The 17,708-nt window shown below is 43.5% G+C and overlaps 1 protein-coding gene and 1 non-coding gene across 3 annotated transcripts; both read left to right on the forward strand.

The window, feature by feature from the left end:
* The first annotated feature begins 220 nt into the window (after positions 1-220).
* Positions 221-293, forward strand: trnar-ucg. Its single transcript has one exon. It is a non-coding gene; the product is annotated as a tRNA-Arg (tRNA).
* A 431-nt stretch (positions 294-724) lies between these two features.
* inka2 (inka box actin regulator 2) lies at positions 725-13,682 on the forward strand. 2 transcript variants are annotated; one of them, XM_010893083.4, is made up of 2 exons: positions 725-1,185; positions 10,820-13,682. In XM_010893083.4, exons 1-2 carry the CDS (start codon positions 1,114-1,116, stop codon positions 11,972-11,974), a joined length of 1,227 nt encoding a protein of 408 aa, XP_010891385.2. In that variant the 5' UTR covers positions 725-1,113; the 3' UTR covers positions 11,975-13,682. The 2 variants fall into 2 exon arrangements, with proteins under 2 accessions (XP_010891385.2, XP_019910803.2); XM_020055244.3 differs by lacking the exon at positions 725-1,185 and adding an exon at positions 8,781-9,511.
* Positions 13,683-17,708: the final 4,026 nt, after the last annotated feature.

Consider the following 17,708-nt stretch of genomic DNA (forward strand, 5'->3'; position numbering starts at 1 on the left):
TAGAAGCACTATCGAAATGTCTACGAGATAATTGCATTGCAGTTCTACTCTAGAACCCGCTATAACCCGAATCTCGGAAAATGTGGGTGGAGCGTGTGAACAATATTAATAAACCCTACGGTAAAACAATATTACCAAAAACTTAACATCTCAAATTAGCTCAAAACATTGTCGATAATATACTATACTAAAGCAATGTTACATTCGAACAATCATAAGAGACCGCGTGGCCTAATGGATAAGGCGTCTGACTTCGAATCAGAAGATTGAGGGTTCGAGTCCCTTCGTGGTCGTTTAATTTCCGTAGATAATCCGATGCAGGTTTCATTGAATTTCGTCATGGAACGTCTCGAGCATTTACGTTTTGATTTTGCATTAAAAAAAATATTACAAAAAACTACACCATCATTGAATACTTTTATCAGATGTGTAAATACCTTGATCTAAAGCAACATGACAACCTCGATCCGTGGGAATATATCACACCAACCATTAAACCAAGTCTTCCCGAATTCCACTCGGGAAGCCTTGGTTTGATGGTTAGTGTGATATTAATAAAGGTTACTAATTCGCACCTTTCAGCTATATTTCTGTCTTCCAATTAAAACTATTTACTCGCCATTCTGTCAATGTAGCATTAATTGATACCAAAAATGACTCAATTTTTTTTATTATATATATATTTTCTTTACAGCGTAAACAGCGTCAGCACTGGTCAATAAAACATTGCAACCTCATTGGAGGAAATTAAATGGCGAACGTCCGCGCTCCCCATGAATGACAAAAATATTTTCACACAGCCTAAGCAAAGCAGAGAATGGCGAGCCTTAGATATCGACATCGAGGAATGCAAACCCATCCTAAACAATAATATTTAGAGATAATATACACCGAGCGACAGAATCAAGAATTGTGTTTATGGAATCCACATCAGGATTAGAAGCACGCGCGCATTCCAGAACAAGATCAGTGTCTTTGCTCGTTCCATCATCGTCTGCTTCTTCATCAAAGTTTTTTTTCTGTTGACATTTTATTAGCTAAGATATTGTGATATTGTTAGAGGCATACTTGAAAAGACAAGCAAATATTTTATTTGAAGCCTGTAACTTGGAAATGGAACGACAGCTTTCCAAATCAGAGCGCAAAAATATGGATACTTGCTTGAGACGTCTGAAGCAGGAACTGGTATGTTATCTAATTCGATTCATTATTATGTTTTTTGCTTTCACTGTAACTCATATTCTGATATAGGGTTTGAAAAAGTTCAAAAGCAGGTTTTAACAAGTAAAAAAAAAACGAATGCATCTGGTTCACATAAGTATCATAAACAGCGGTAACAATTATACATTTGGCAATCTAGTTACATAATAGCCTAAATACACAGTGCCAGTTCATAAACGATTCGCTCAAAATCATATGATTTTAGCTTCCAAAGTCATATTATTTTGCAGACCCTTGCGCCTTGGGTCTTGAATCTTGGGGTCAAGCAGTATAAGAAATTGTAGATTATATTGAGTGGTTGAGCTACTTTATCTCTTTTGTTCCACATTCAACTACTACCTATAATTGATTATCCCAACCCGTAAACACAGCCATGTGGGCTATACAGGTGTTTTAAACCCTGTAAAGATGTACATTTAGAAACAATCCACTGAAAAAAATGTATTGGTATTTGCATTAAGTTGATTTGGAACTGTGTACATTTATTTGTTTTCTAGCCCATTCTGTTTTTGCAAGACCATAAGACATGTTATGGTAAAAAATATTCTGAAAAAGAAACATCCACATTCAGCATGCTCAGTGCACACATTCCAGTTCTTTTGGCAGTTGCAACACAGCTTTTTCAAAGCAGCATTAATCTAGCACAACTGTTGGAACACTCTTCAAATGGATAGAATGTTCGTTAACACATATGCCCCTAGGCAAAGCATGCGTTGTCTGCAACATGACCCTTCTGCGGCTTCTGGGTTTTCTGAACTGAATTAGCTCCGCGTCTGTCAACCGGCCTGGCACCCTAACCATGACAGGAGGCAGCCCCGGTAGGGCGTTTTGTGTGAAGTCATTGCCACATCACAGTTTGTTCCTAACCCAAAAGAAGAGTGAGCCTGTCATCCATGTGATAAGGCCGATACACAGAGGAACCGATAGCAGATGCGAGTTAAGAAGGTAATCTGTCCACTCCTGTATCATGCGGCGCGAAGTCTGCGTCTTGTTCCCCCGAGGTGTTGCCAGTGCCAACGTTGCCACATGTCTGTCTGCGTCTGCCCCTCCGGTTTTCCCCTGAACAACAGTGCCAGAGAATTAATGCCATACAAGCAAGAGCCTATAAGGCCAATAGAACAGAATTAAAATGAATAGGGCAAATTAGCCTGATTCAATCTAAATCCGTTTATTGTGGATGTCATATCATAGTCTTTTTATCATCTAAAAATTATCTATCAACTTGGAACACACAAAGCCAAGCCTGACCTGACCCAATCATCCATGCTCCATAGCTGCTGAATGGGTAGCGTGTAGTGTGGACTTATGGAGGGCATTATGGGTGGGGAAATGTGGTGTCACAAGGTCACACCGAACTATGAACTCTGACGTCTGTGCATCTAAGACTATTTAAATGTCTGCTGACGACTGGAAACCTTGACTCTTTTGTGGCATGGCTCTGCCTGCATGGGAAAACTAATTCTCAGTTCCAAGGTGTTACGCTGCTATATTATTGTGCTGGGGGATATGAGGAATGCACTACTAACTTTTCTCAGTCTCCTCCAGTTTTAAATTTTAGGAGGAGATGAGGTCCTGGTCCACACCAGCGGATTACCTGGTTTGGGGGCCCGTTGCTGTCCCTGTCCTTGTCCACCTGGTCATACTTCTGACCTAGTCTAAAATCAAATAGCCTCTGGATTTAGCCCAGAGAAATGTATGTATTATTCCAACTGGACTCTTAATATCTTACCCGGCACAGCCAGAAGAGGACTGGTCACCCCTCTGAGCCTGGGTCCTCTCTAGGTTTCTTCCTAAAATTCAACCTTCTTAGGGAGTTTTTCCTAGCCACTGAAATTCAACACTACTGTTGTTTGCTCCTTGGGGTTTGAGGCCGGGTGTCTCTGTAAAGCACTTTGTGACAACTGCTGTTGTAAAAAGGGCTTTATAAATACATTTGATTGATTGATTGATTCTTGAATGTATAATAATGCAATTTTGCAAGATCACAGCGACTGTTGTTCATCGTGCGTCTTAGAAAAAGAATTTTCAAGAGAACCTGCATGGCCCTGTTTTCAGGCTGAGACTATATGATAGCACTACGTTTGATATCGATACCGGCACAAATTCCACTTCATAGTTCTACTTTACCTCGTTTGCCTTGGGGCTTTTAAAAAAAACTGTCATGGAAATCTACAGAAAGGAGGGAGGTTGTGGGTGAACCGTAAAGTCATGGAACTTCTGAGAGGAAAACTCTGCCAATGCAGCTACGTCCTGAGGTGGTGAGCAGAGCTACTGAGTTTGTATGCTCTTTGTTACCTCCTGGGCGTAGGGGTGATAGGCACCTCCTGGGCGTAGGACTGGTAGTGGTCTGGCCTAAAGTCGAAGCAGCAGCCTCAGTTGGTTTGTTTGGAGCCTCTGGTTCCATTCTTCAACCAGCCCTTCCTTCCCCTGGCTATATTTGGCTGGGGTCACATTGGCAGCTGTGGGGTTTCATGATGTGATCATTGTGTAGCAGATCTGATAACCTCACGCGGTTCATTTGTTCTACTCCAATTTTTGCAGAGATTGGATTAAAGTGATTCAAAATAACAATGAAATAGTCAATAGAAAATGTATGCAAGTGGTTTAAGAGCTAGCTCGATATAATATTTTTAATTTCCAAGTAATTATAATTTGGTGTGCTTGCTCTAGAGCCTAAACAATAAAAACCAGCTCTCAAATGTCCGGACGGCTCCATCTCACGTTTCTTGAGAAGGTGATTTTGATATTATCTATTGTTTCTGTAAAATAATTGTTTTTATGAAATAACCTTTTTTATACATTGTAATGGTAATCACATCCGGACCAAACTAAAAATTCTAGACATATCTCCTCTAATACCGTTTAACCAATAAGCGATAAACTCCAAACTAGCATTGATATTGGCCCAACTTGAGTTCAACTTCAATTTGGATTGTTTATACTGTCTACTATTGTAATAATAGTGCTAAACATTTGCATAAATTAACATGGGTTTAAATGAGAGCCACACGGACAGAGATTACAAAATGATCATACTTCTTCATTCACCTAATTTACATAACTTGTGTTAATTAAAATGTACACAACATGTGTTAATTAACTCAAATAAAAGGGACACTTTCAAAGTAGACAGAGAAAACTAACTTTGTTTCAAATGTTAGGCTATGTCAAACTTGAAATCCTTAAATGTTTATCAACTATGACAACCATCATTTGCAGAGTTTGCATAAATTAGGCCACTAACATTTTCTCTTGAACGATTGAAGCTAGAGACACCAAGCCAACTTTGGGCTTGTTTGTTTTACGAGAGAGATGAAAACTCTACATAGACTGATCTTAGTTTACATAATCATTTCCATAGCATTTGAATTTACACCGGCATATTCGAGATGAATATCGTCTCAAGCGGTCTTCGTTGTCAAATCAAATAATGACAGGTTGGGCATCTTGATCATCTTGATCATGAAGTTGTTAAATTAATTGAATCATGGTAGTGGAACATTGATCGCATGTTAGTGATGTAGGCTACTGTAACATTATTCACATGCCAGATAGAATGTAACATAGCTTATCATAGAATGTAAAGTGGTATTGTGTCGTATTTGTAGGTTAGCCCAGGGCTTAGGGATACAAGTGAGAATCCTTAGCCTAGGGTTAAAGCTTAGACCAGGGTTAACAAACTCTTGTGTGAACATGGGCTAAGCTAACTCGGGACCAGTTTTGGCCTGGGGCAAAGAGAGCCCAGGGCTTAGAACAATGCAGTGTGAGTGTTGAGTGTTTGCAGTATAAGTGTAACATTTGTAATAAGTACTATTTGATATTTTTGACATTAGGCATTTTGGTTGGACTTTAAGGGCATTGCACAACACATAAAATACATTGACTTATATTTCTTCATCAAATTTGCCTTTATTATTATGAGCCAGTGGCTCCAGATTTGATCACTAAATGTCTCCAATAATGACCTTGTAAGGTCTGCCAGACCAGGAAACTGCCAATTAGACCACCTCCCAGTGTTAGAGGACCCAGGAGACCTGGCCTAGTTCACCCCACCACAGGTCTCTGCTCTCTGGGTAGTACTGAATCCAAAATGTCTTAATTTTGCTGCTATTATCTTAAATTTGCTGCTGGTGGTAAACAACACAAGCACAGAGTACTCAAAGTTGTAATGTTTACATAAGGGGATATAGTTGGTGAGAGTATCCTATACATAAATGTACAGTTCATGTACACATTGGCAGGTATAGAGTTCCAGTAGATGCATCTGTCTAGATGTAGGGAGAATGTTTTGGATGAAAATGAAAAAGTTTTTGCGAAAGACCAGTGAGCCCGATTCAGACCCATGCTGTAGCAGTATGTGTGTTCTGGAGGCATTTGAAGGGTTGTCCAGGTTCTTCATACAGAAACTGTGGGGGAAAAAATGTCATAGAGTTCTTCAAATAACTTATTTTTAATGGTTCCTATAATAATCTTTTGAATAACCTTTTTAAGAGGAAGGTTGTCAAAGAGGTTATTTCAGGAGCAATTAAAAGGAGTTCTTTAAAATAGCCTTTTAATTTTTTTCTTGGAAAATGTAGAGTTCATTCATTGCTCTCTGGGCAGTTCATAGTTCTGCTGTATGGGCAGTACAGAGGCTTGGGGTCCCCCATGACTTTATATTATTTAAAGGTAAAAAGTACTAAGTAAAATAACTCGGCTGGGGTTGGTTGTGTTCACGACTTCAGGAAAGATTGTAATTAAGACCAGGTAAAGGGAGTTCATAATTAACCAGTGGGTAATGCAATAAAAAGGAAGAGTGAAAAATTATCAATTTAGGTCACTGGTTAGTTACAAACTACTTTTACCTGATAATTTAAGTCTTAATTAGGTATCTGTGGGAATTTGATGTTGGACAAGAAGGCCTGGCTCGCAATTCATCCCAAAGGTGTTCAATAGGGTTGTGCAGACCACTTGAGTTCCTCCACACCAAGCCCATTGGTCTTTATGGACCCTGCTCTGTGCACTGGGACAGTCATGCTGGGACAGGAAAGGGCCCCCAGACCATTATCCCTCCTCCACCAAAATGTACAGTAGACACTCTACTGTGAAGTGGCATATGTGGCAGTGGCATATGCCAGGAAAACAGACAGGTACTGTTTTCCTGGCATATGCCACACCCAGATTCATCCATCAGACTGCCAGATATAGGAGCGTGAGTCATTCCTCCAGAGAACACGTTTCCACTGCTCCAGAGTCCAGTGGCGGCGTGCTTTACATTACTTCAGCCGACTTCAGCTGACTCTTGGCATCAATGTTAATTTGAGGCTTGCATACAGCAGCTCGGCCATGGAAATCCATTTCATAAAGCTCCAGACACATAGTTCCTGTGCTGATGTTGCTTCTAGAGGCAGTTTGGAACTGTGGTGAGTGATGCAACAGATGATAGGCGATTTCTTCAGCACTTGGCGGCTCCACTCTGTGAGTTTGCGTGTTCTACCACTTTGTGGCTGGGCTGTTATATTTCCAGTTCACAATTATAGCACTTACAGTTGACCGGGGAAGAAAGGGCAGAAATGTCTTGTGGCAAAGGTGGCATCCCCCTTGACATAGCTCTGCTCATTGGGCAGTACATAGGCCTGGCTCCCCCATGACATAGCTCTGCTATCTGGGCAGTACATAGGCCTGGCTCCCCTGTGACATAGCTCTGCTATCTGGTCATTACAGAGGACTGGCTTGTATGACTTGGACACAGATTCCATCACTCCAACAAAAAGTACCATTTATTCTTAATGAGAGATGTGGGGGAGTTGTGGTAATGTGTGTGTTAAATAAGGGTTTGATAACCTGGCCTTGGTCTCTAATGTCTTCCGCCTCTGGCCAACAACCTGAATCGCTCCCTTTACCATCATACAATAAAGAACTGTAGGTCTAGGTATGTTTTGTTGGCACTGCCTGAACTCATCTAACATTTAGAGATGTTGTTCAGTTAAACTTTGTCAATAACGGTTCGGTAAATAAACACAAATCCAGGGAAACATTTTTAAATGTTCCAAATGTGTCAGGATTGTTCCAGTGTTCGTTTCCTCAACCGAATGAGTGAACACGTAAGAGCAGAAACCCCAATCTGAAGTGAGCACAATGATAGTATTCATTGTTCATTTATTTATGTTGGGTGGGTTTTATTTTGCACTCATGCATATTCAATGACTAGCATGAATGTTAACTGTTTAACAGTTGTTGAATGAACACTTTCTTCCAGCTTTTAGGGAAGAGTTTGATATGAATTAGCAGAAAGAAGCACAGGCATAGCATTTCTGAGAACATTTATTGGGCGTTAGAACTTTTAATCACCAGTGATTACTCCCCCACATGGAAGAATTCACAATGAAATAGCCAGTTTGCTTGCATTACTGCATCTGTGGGCTGGACTGTCTTTAACCTGGTCTCTATACCTCAGTAATTCCCAAATGTTTGCAGTGGACAGACGTTGTCAGGTCACACAGCTGAAGTTTGACACATGGCTTTAATAAGTACGGTACATTTCAATGATACCAAAAAGCTACAGCTTCGCAGTTTGCCCCCAAAATGAGATTTTTGATTAGAAAATGCAGTTTACCTGAAGAAGAGCAGCGGAGGTGATTAGCAGCACATTTCTATTAAACAATGACTCCAGCCATCTCTGCAACAAAAAAAAAAACATCTGGAATGGTACAGTCCACTGCCCCAGGAGACAGAGTCAGTCAGTCTCATCCAGCAGGAAGCTGATGCCAGCTATGTTTTGATCTGGAAACAGCTGACATATTTAGGCCACAAAGTTTTGGGGCCCATCATGCGATGGCAGAGCTACTGCCTTAGTTGGCACAGGGAGGTCAATAGGGCTGCTCCTCAGGGCAAATTATGAATAACTTAACAGAGAGTCAAGATGGAGTAAACAACATGTGCTTGTGGATAACTGGAGCGGGGGGCGGGGGGGGGGGGTGAGAAGGCTTGTAGGTGAACAGTAAACATGGCATTTAAAAACAAAATGTGCGTATGAGGGAATTAATCAACTGGATTCCAGGTAAAAACAAATGTATGTATATTATTTCCAAACAGGAGCCACTGTCTGAATTTTCCTGCACTTTACAGCAGAATCCCTCAAATTGCTCTTAGGTGATGTTATTGAAAAAGCCACATGTTGTTTTATGGAGATGTCAGTAATGGTGAAAACTCAACCCTGTGCATCATGTGGGATTCCTCGTTCCACTTTGATGTGGTTTTGAAGTAAACAGTAATTATGTACAGTCTGTTCCCCAGCTTTTAAAGTCTCCCGCTAATTATACCTAATGAAGTCAGCCATATGTGTTAGCGGCTGAAAACAGACAACCTCATTGTTCCAATTACCTTCTCTTTCTATTATGGCTACTCGGGAACAAAGACTCTAAGGCATATGCACAGATAGGCTTATTATAGGCTTATTAAATGACCTTTGACAGTGTTATTCATACCCTAAGTTATTCCACTATCTGCCCATATGCTTTGAGAGCAGGCCTACTGATGTTACGTTTCATTTTCATGTGGAAATGGCAGATGACTTGTGTATGGATTCTTCATCTGGTGTCTGCCTTTCAAGTGGTTCCCATTGCATAATGATGTTGGTTTGAACAAGGCTGATTTAGGGTTTGTTGGGGCAGTGGCTCTGGCAAAGGCTGATAGCAGCCAGTACAGATTATTTGACGCGTCTTATCACTTGTCAACAAGAAGTCAGACAAAAAGTTAGTCTTTGCATGCAAATTCTTTTTTGATTTAGTCTTTTGATGTAGAACCCACAGGTTAGATTGTTGTATTCACCTCCCACAGCTCAATCACTGCTGCTGTTAGTTACTTTATAACAGGAATCGAGTGCTTTGCGACTAATGATCACAAGTCCCCAGATCGTATCACTGACCTTGGTACTTATGACACCCAACCCCCATCCTGTGGGTCAATAATTGAATCCATCTAGACATCTAAACATATGGCAAGGCCCTCATGACACCCCTTCCTTAACCCCAAATAACCCTGCTGTTACCCCCAAACATCACTTCTGCTGCTGCTGACTCTCACCCTCCCTTTGTCAATCAACACTTGCTTGAGTGAACCCACCCCCATGGTTAGGGATTAATATCCAGACAGACAGCTGATTGGTTGCCAGGACAGGGACAGGACATGATTGGCAGGAGCTACATATAGGGGCTGACAGGAAGGGCTGTTTGAAAGGTGAGAGTGGGGATGGATTGACAGAGCAGCCAAGAGATGAACAGGGAAAGACTTCTGTGAAAGTTCTAACAAGGTAAGGTTCATTTGGATGGAAATATGATCTTGACTGTTGGCTGTTGAAGTGTGTTTATTTAACAGCATGTTCTGAAGGCTCCTGTACAGGCAAAAAAAAGAAATATTGTTAGTATGGCTGAGAAATTGTGTCAACCAATTGGATGAGTTGTTGTTCACTGACAATAATGGAATTGACCAGACTACTGAAATATTATACAGTATTTCAATCAATAGGCACATTTTAAAATAAATTAATATTGTTCTCAAAATGATATCAGCAAATGTGTCTTCCTATTGCTAAAGTGCTATATAAATAAATTTTTGCATTTGCATCTTTGTGTTCTTAATAGTTATAACTGTCATAACAGTGATATCAACAGCATAGCTTCACTTTTAACACGTGAAGACATGGGGTCATGTCGTTTCCTCAGGAACTGCTGCAGAGGCAACAGATCTAACTTGGTCATATGACATAATCTTAGTCCCACAGGATGCGGGGGGGATGGAGGGGGTGGGATAGAGTTGGAGAAAATCAGCCATTGGTACTTGGTACTCCACCCTACAGCTGCTGAGCGCTAGGATCCTCCCATGTACGCAGGCCATATGGAGCCCTGTCATTCAAAATGGGTGATTAAAAACACAAAAGGGCAACAGCACAGAAGGAGATACTCCAGCAACACTGGGGAATAGATGACAATTATTGGTGTGGGTTAAATGTTAGCACGAGGCATACATTTTGGTTCGTCTGTCAGCATAATCATTGTCCTTATGCTGTGACGTTCATTTTGTCTGTCCTGACCAGTTGCTGTCATGACACATGGTCCAAATACCAAAATCAGAACCAACTATATACATTTTTGGATAGCAAATTAGAACTGGAGATAAACGTTGGGTTATAATTTTTTTTTAATCTGAAATTTGTAGTCTTTTTGTTTTTATGGGATCTTTGTAGAATGGTGTGTCATGCAAAAGTCATACAAATGTAATGAGTCTTAAAGAATCATGAGTTTCTCCCAAAGTTTTTTGGGTAAATATATATTTAAACAATCCTTCCTTTTTGCTATTTTATGACCCGCCTGGTTCAGCATACTTGTGAGTGTCGATAGTATGAAATAAAGTTCTGATTTAGAGCTAACACTTTAGGCAACATGAAGGAACGACATATTTGTTCATTCATTTTGTAATTCTCTCCCGTGCACTACTTGTATGGGGTGCTTTAATGAAAGTTTAACATTATAGGATCAGTGGTCAATGTTTTAACGTGCTAACATGCAAGTGCTAACTGGCTATTTCCCCCTTCTATCTCAACCCCGTTTTATCCCTAAAGGTGTCTATGAAGGAAGCAGGAGATGGTCTCCATGCTCAGATGAACTCAATGATGGGGGCTCTTCAGGAACTCAAGCTTCTACAGGTGCAGACAGCGCTGGAGCGACTGGATATCTCAGGGAAGCCCATCCAAAGGGCGGCCCCACCACCAGCATCAGGCACATCATGCCCTGGCCCTGACCTTACCCCGGACCCTGACCTTACCCCGGGCCCTGACCTTACCCTTGATGAGAGCCCCAGGCCCCCCTTAGTCAGGATGACCAGGCTGGAAAAGGAGGAGCGGCAGAGCCAGAGGGGGAATCGGAGCAGCCTAAGCACCTGGCCGTCCAGCTCCAGCCTGGAGACGGTAGAGAGCGAGAGCCGGCCTCTCCCCCGCAGAGTGTCCGGTTACACCGCCCCACAGGTGGAGTACTGCGGCCCACGTCTTAGCCAAGCGTTCTCAGAGCATCACCAGTATCATCAGTCGACCCACCCGGCCCAGGTTATGGATCTGCCCGGCATCCTCTACAGCCTGTCCAGGGAAGGCCCTTCACTGGACAGCGACTACTCCCAGGACAGCGCGGACGACTCCAGCGACTGGACCTCGTCGCTCATGAGCCAAAGCCGCAACCGGCAACCCCTGGTGCTGGGGGATAATGTTTTCGCCGACCTTGTGGGCAACTGGCTGGACCTGCCTGAGCTGGAGCGCGAGGAGACGGTCAGTGGCGTCTGCGCGGGGGCTCAGGGAGACGACAGGCCTGACTCCCCGGCCCACCCACTCCGCCTCAGCCGCTCCCAGGAGATCTGCCGGAAGTTCTCCCTGACCACCAACATCTTCAAGAAGTTCCTGCGCAGTGTCAGGCCCGACCGCGACAAGCTCCTGAAGGAGAGACCGGGCTGGACAGTCCCAGAGAACCAGGAGGCGGAGCTCTTCAAGAGGCCCAAGAAAGCGGGCCAGCAGCAGACCAAGGGGAGCTTCTACCTCCCATTCTGGGCCGGCGCGTCAGGACAGCAGCAGCACAGCAGGGGTAGGTCACGTCCCCAGCTGCCTGGAGAGGAACAGAGCCATGGCCAGGTCACCAGGCTGTACATAGACAGGGGACAGGAGTGGAGACAAGAGGCCAGAGCAGAGAAACTACAGCCCTTGTTTGACTACAACACGGCTGTGTGGGTCTGAGGCTCTAGGAAGCTGGGGTGGCAGCAGGTGTTGTGGATTTTGGCTGAGAGCCGTGGTGGGTGGGTGAAAACAAGGAGGTTTGTGTACCCTTCCTTCTCGTTGTACCCTACTGGGGGATGAGTAGGCAGACTGTTCTGAACAGAAATATTATCAGGGTGAGGTTTTTCCCCCCCGACAATCCTGACGGCGAGAGCGAGCTGGACTTTCTCTTGAAGACTGATTCCCCTGTATTTCCTCCACAAGTGCCCTGGACTATGCGATAGACGGTACTTCAATGTGGGTACAGTACTCAGAAATGCTCAGAACCTCATCACCTGTCTAACCCCGTAACCCTGTTTTACTACGTCCACACAATTGTAGCTCCACCCTTCGTATCTCAAGCGTCTATCTAGCAATAGAACACGGCTGTTCCGCACATTCTGCATGGACCCCCCTAAACATGGACACGGTGAAACAGCTGTCACTCAACTCCCGCCAGACACTACCACGGCTCCGTCTCCCGCTCAGACGGCTGCACGGGCACACGCCGTCCAGCATAGTTACTTAAGCCTCACTCAGGAACCAGGATGCGGCTCGTGTTGCTCCCGATGCGCCGTGAAGACCACGTTAGGCAGGCGGAGCTAAAGGCTGGGCACTAGAGCACCAGCAGGCCAAAGCAAAGTCTTCAGGTCTCAGACACAGTTAGTCATCACATACCCGTTGGATTCGGAACAACCATCCACCTACACACTCCAGGATAGGGTGAACTCCACCGCGGAGACGTTGAGTCCACATCCCGACCCCACAGCCAGTCCTCCCGGTGTAGCGTTTCAAACGGCAGAGATCGACAGTCCCGTATGCCACCTGGATGCCTACATTTACATATGTACAAGCCGGCAGCATAAAAATTAGGGGCTGTTATTCTGTCTGTCAAATGTTTTTGAAATCCAGTTTAAGCTGCGATGCTATGTGTATTATGTAATATATTCAGGTAATGATAAGCAGGGCCTGGACATTTCTTGCTGAAAGAAGAGGACTGGCAAGGAGAACATTCACTTTGTACATACATTAATATTTGTTATTTCAGCCCAGCCTGTGTTGCTTAGTTCATTCAAAAGGGACTCGAGGAGAGGGAGGTTGATCCCAGTTGATCTGTGGTTAGACCGGGCTCTCTTTAAGAATCTGTACGGAGGCGTTGTAAGGAGAATTGACGAGAGCATCGTCATTGTCGGAATGGTTTAGTAACCTTTCCCATCATTTCCCAGAGCTGAACTCCCAAAAAAATCCTCAGGAAAAAAGAAATCCCTGAAATGACGGAGGCTATTTATCTTTTTTAGAAGACATACGGTATTGCAAATACAATCCTTAGCCCTCACTAACAATAAGTGCCCTGAGAAGTTGATTGGATGTGAAACATGTCCCCATCAATGCACTCATCGGACATGACTATGAAATAGATTTGTAGAAAATATCTTTCCACACTTGCATATGGGGTGTTTTCAATGTTCAGGTCAGATTAGATTCACTTAGTCACACATGGACGGGCTGTCTCTGCCAATGCTGTTATGCCATAAAAGAGTCTTTCTGCCTGTCCTCTTCATATTTACAGCTGTAATGGTCATTTTAGCCCTCGTTAAAACGGCTGTTCTGCAAACCTTAAAGTGTTACTGAGTGTAAATGTGCACTGTAAATTCGTCTGACTCTTTGTAAATTAAACTGTTTTACTGAAGAGATTTGCCCCTTTGGTTTCGTGACTTGAAATGTACTTCAAATATTCAGAACATTATTGTACTCTTTGGTTGGTGACCCATTTTTATTGGGTGATTGTAATACTGACCATTCCCAACACACTTTGAAACAATTAGACTGTCTTGCTATGTTTACATTTAAAATTGTTTTTATGGGGGATATTATTTTATTTAATGGAAATAGCAGATCTGTCATACCCTCAGAGTCTGAAGAGGCCTTTGGTTCATTGAGAACAGTTGTGGGATTTGACTGTGGCCCACTCTATTCTGCTCCTTGCATTGTCAATGAGCCTAAGTGCTGTAGCATGACTGACACTTTAGCTAGTGGGAAGCAAGTCTGCTTGTACACCAGCTTAGATAAAAGTACATCTAAATCTGTTCTGCAACTCCATCAGTCTTTTAAATAAATAAACATACAGGCAGGTCCACTTTGATATTCTACCTCTCCATTACAACACAGTGTCAGGGACCACAAGGTTTAGAAACACTTGTTAGGCACCATTCAGCCTTCAAGAAGGAGACTTGCTATGGACTTGAGCCCATATATTTTTTTTAATGCCAACTTGTTTTTCATCATAATTCAATGTTCAGTCAATTTCCTCAGGTCTAAATAGGTACAGTACATATGAATGTGAATGACACCTTAAGGGCTGAGTGCATAATATAGTACACAGAACATTTTCCATGTCACAGAGGTGATGCCACTACACTTGGCATGTATTGAACAGTCCCCAAGCCCACGCTCTAACACGGTGTTATCAAAAACCATAGGCAACATCCTAAGAGCTGTACAAAACCGCTTTGGCGTAAAGATACATTCACATCAAAAGCTGCAAGCTGAAAGTCTATGTTACATTCAGTAACGTTTATAGAAACGGGTGGGTGAGCATTCCGGATCCCCCCAGAAAAGTCTGCTGTCGATTTTGAGATGCAATACAATATACTGTGATCTGCTCAGGAGGAGGTGCTGGGGGAATACGGTGAGCTGTTACAGTAGTCTAGCAGTTAAACTCCAGGTGCAGTGTTGGATGGGAACTTCTCATGCATGTGACTGTGTGTGTGTGTGTGAGAGGGGACAGCTGCAACTCTAGTCCCTTTCTCCGGGTTCTAGTTTCCCTCGGGACAGAAGCAGTGGATGCTGACTGACCCCCCCCCCCCCCATCCCATCCCATCCGGGCCCATCCTCCCCTTCTTTCTCCAGCTTCTAGCTAGGCAGCTGTCGCTCTCTCATGGCTCTGCCTTGCCCACAGCCCTTTTCCCTCACAGATCTGGGGCACAATGCTTCACCCCTACCGCAGCGTTGTAACAACCCCACGGTAAAAACACGGAACCCCCTAGCTTATTCCAGTGGAGCCCTAATGTTCCCCGACTAACGTAATGATGGAAATTAAGAGATGATATCAAAAGCATTAGTTTGTGGTGAGTGGGGGGGGGGGATTATATTGTAACAGGGAGGTTGGGGGATTAGGCGTTTTGGGGGGAGGGGGTGATCAGTCATGCGGCCTGGAATCCATGTTGGCTCGGATTCCCACCCTCCAACATTGGTCTTTCAATAGCCTGCTCAGCTGCTCCTCTGTTTCCTCTCCTCGGAATGTGCTCTTGATTTCACTTTTTGCGTTTGTCAGCACCGGGAAGCTGGGAATCAGTGCTCCTTTTTCTTTGGCACAAGAAAACACGTGGAACATGATACGCACACAGGCCAGGCAGGAAGGGACTAGCGAACCACATTGCATTTTCATCAGCATGCAAAGATTCCATGCTGTACTTTCAGGATAACAAAACACTAAAGACCGCTAGAGATTTGAGGGGATAAAAGCAAGAGTTGAATCTGGGTCGATTCTTTTAGGGTTGACCATCTGGCCTCTTGGAGTTCATCTTACAAGATAATTCTATGACTCGCTCTTGATTTAGCGACGCATGTAAAACGGAAGAGGCACTCATCTCATGTTACTGAAATAAACATGTTCACATTGATGCATTTTTTTATCTGGCAATTAGTTTATACATTCAGAAAAACTAAAAAGTATGTTCCCTCTTTTGAACAACTCTTTACAGCTGAGCCAACCTGACTCATGACGATCATGACTCCCTTGAAGGTAATGGCTTAGGAAGCTCTGTCTCTTCTTACTTTACCATCAAGATTTGTCTACTAAAATGTATTTGGTGGTAATTACTGGTGATCCTTTCATATTTTCATTCTCACATCAAAGAGAAAAGCTACTGGAAATTATTTCTGTTTTGCAATACGTCACGCTCTTCACCAATTTAAGACACCTGTACAAACTCGCAACACGTGCACAACTGTTTTTAATCCAGATGCCTGTGGAGCAAAGTAGTATCAGTGAGCAACACAAGCTGGCAAAAAAAAGGTGTCACAGAACTGAAAGTAATCAGCAAAGAGGAAATAATTTACTGATGTGCCAGGATGGTGGCTCTCAGTCAGGAGTGAAGTGGCTAGGGTTGTGCAGAGTGGAGGAGGAAGATTACTCACTCTCCAACCTCTCAGAAGAGCGAATGAATGACTAGATTAGAAGTGACCTCTGTGACTACTGCTCAGCGGCCATCGTTTAAAGCTCGCCCCGGCAACAAAGGCCTTAATTTACCCAGACGCCTTCAAGTTCCTCCGATTTCATTAAAGCCCTCTGAACAAGAGATAATTGAGCTTCGTGTTTAACTGGTATTATCCCGATAGGGTGTCTGGCTTCTTTAAAGCGTCTGTTTGCACTAACACATCTCTTCTCCCTGCTGAGTCCTGTTTACTGATCATTAAAGCAGAAATGGCCCCCGCCCAAAGGAAGCTCCTCAGCCCCCCTTCCTTAATCCAGATTTATAATAGAAATAATCTCCTAAATTGACTGACACCCAGGACCACAGAGGACGGTTATTCAACAGCACACTGCGTTGCTCAACAGAGGACACAACTCTGTCAATGGTTGCTCTGCTGGAGTGATTTTAACTGGAGCAAGATATTTTAAAGGGTATGTGAACTTTTCTGTTTCCTAGTGCTTCTTCAGTTTAGGTTTTACCGGACGCTCTGCTCAGCCATTTACTCTGCTTCTCTAGCTGTGACGTTTTGTGCCGTCCGGGCGGAGTGTCTTCATCAGATCGAGTGGACAGACTGCACACGCCGTCTACACACATACGCCTCTGCGTTTTGTTTTCATGCATTCTAAAAGCTTGACCACGAGAGGCTTTTAAGAGAGGAATGTAGCGAAGGAAGGGGAGATTATCGAGCTTGATGACTCTGGTGGTTCTTGGTTTGTTCCCAGAAGCACGCTAAGTGCAATGGGATGGGAGAGGAGGCACAGTGCTTCCGATGTACGTGCAGAGCTCCTCGTCTATCGATAAAGTGCAAGTCAATTACTCTCAGCTATGCGCAATCTTTCACGGGTTGAAGTGATATTACTGAAGTTCCATGGCGACGACACACCTGAAATCCATGAGTCACCGAGTGCCAAGCTTCCACTTCCCTACCCGCCGGACCAAGAATGGCCTTCCCAAATCAGTCTCTGTGTTTGTGTCACCATGACGCTCTGTCATTTCCCCCAACCAGGGTAAGGGGAGAGAGGAGAAGACCAGAAATACTTTTTACTCTTTGGACTTCCTCTCTGCTTCCCAAGGGTTTTCTGCAGATATACTGTAGAGATATCCAGTACCCCCCATCTGTTTCTGGCAGATGGGTCAAATACTATACAAATTGCAGATAGATGAGACAGTGGAATCACAAAATCAGTACATACTGTATATTTGAGATTAATTATGGAATCAAGCAAAGACTATGCATACACATTCTACAATACACTGTAATAACATAATACACACTCATTCTATGAACTGCAATTTGGCTGTTTGCCACAGAAAGCCTTGTATCTCATTAGCATTTCTAGAACTAGGCTATACTAGCTGTGTTCTTGTAAATGTTGACATTTGGTTGTGTGGACGTGTTGGTAGTGCCGACCGGGAGCCTTGTGACTCAGTATGCCTAGCCTGCGGGGGCACTCAACCGT

This window comes from Esox lucius, chromosome 17, assembly GCF_011004845.1.
Source record: "Esox lucius isolate fEsoLuc1 chromosome 17, fEsoLuc1.pri, whole genome shotgun sequence".
Taxonomy (NCBI): Eukaryota; Metazoa; Chordata; class Actinopteri; order Esociformes; family Esocidae; genus Esox; species Esox lucius.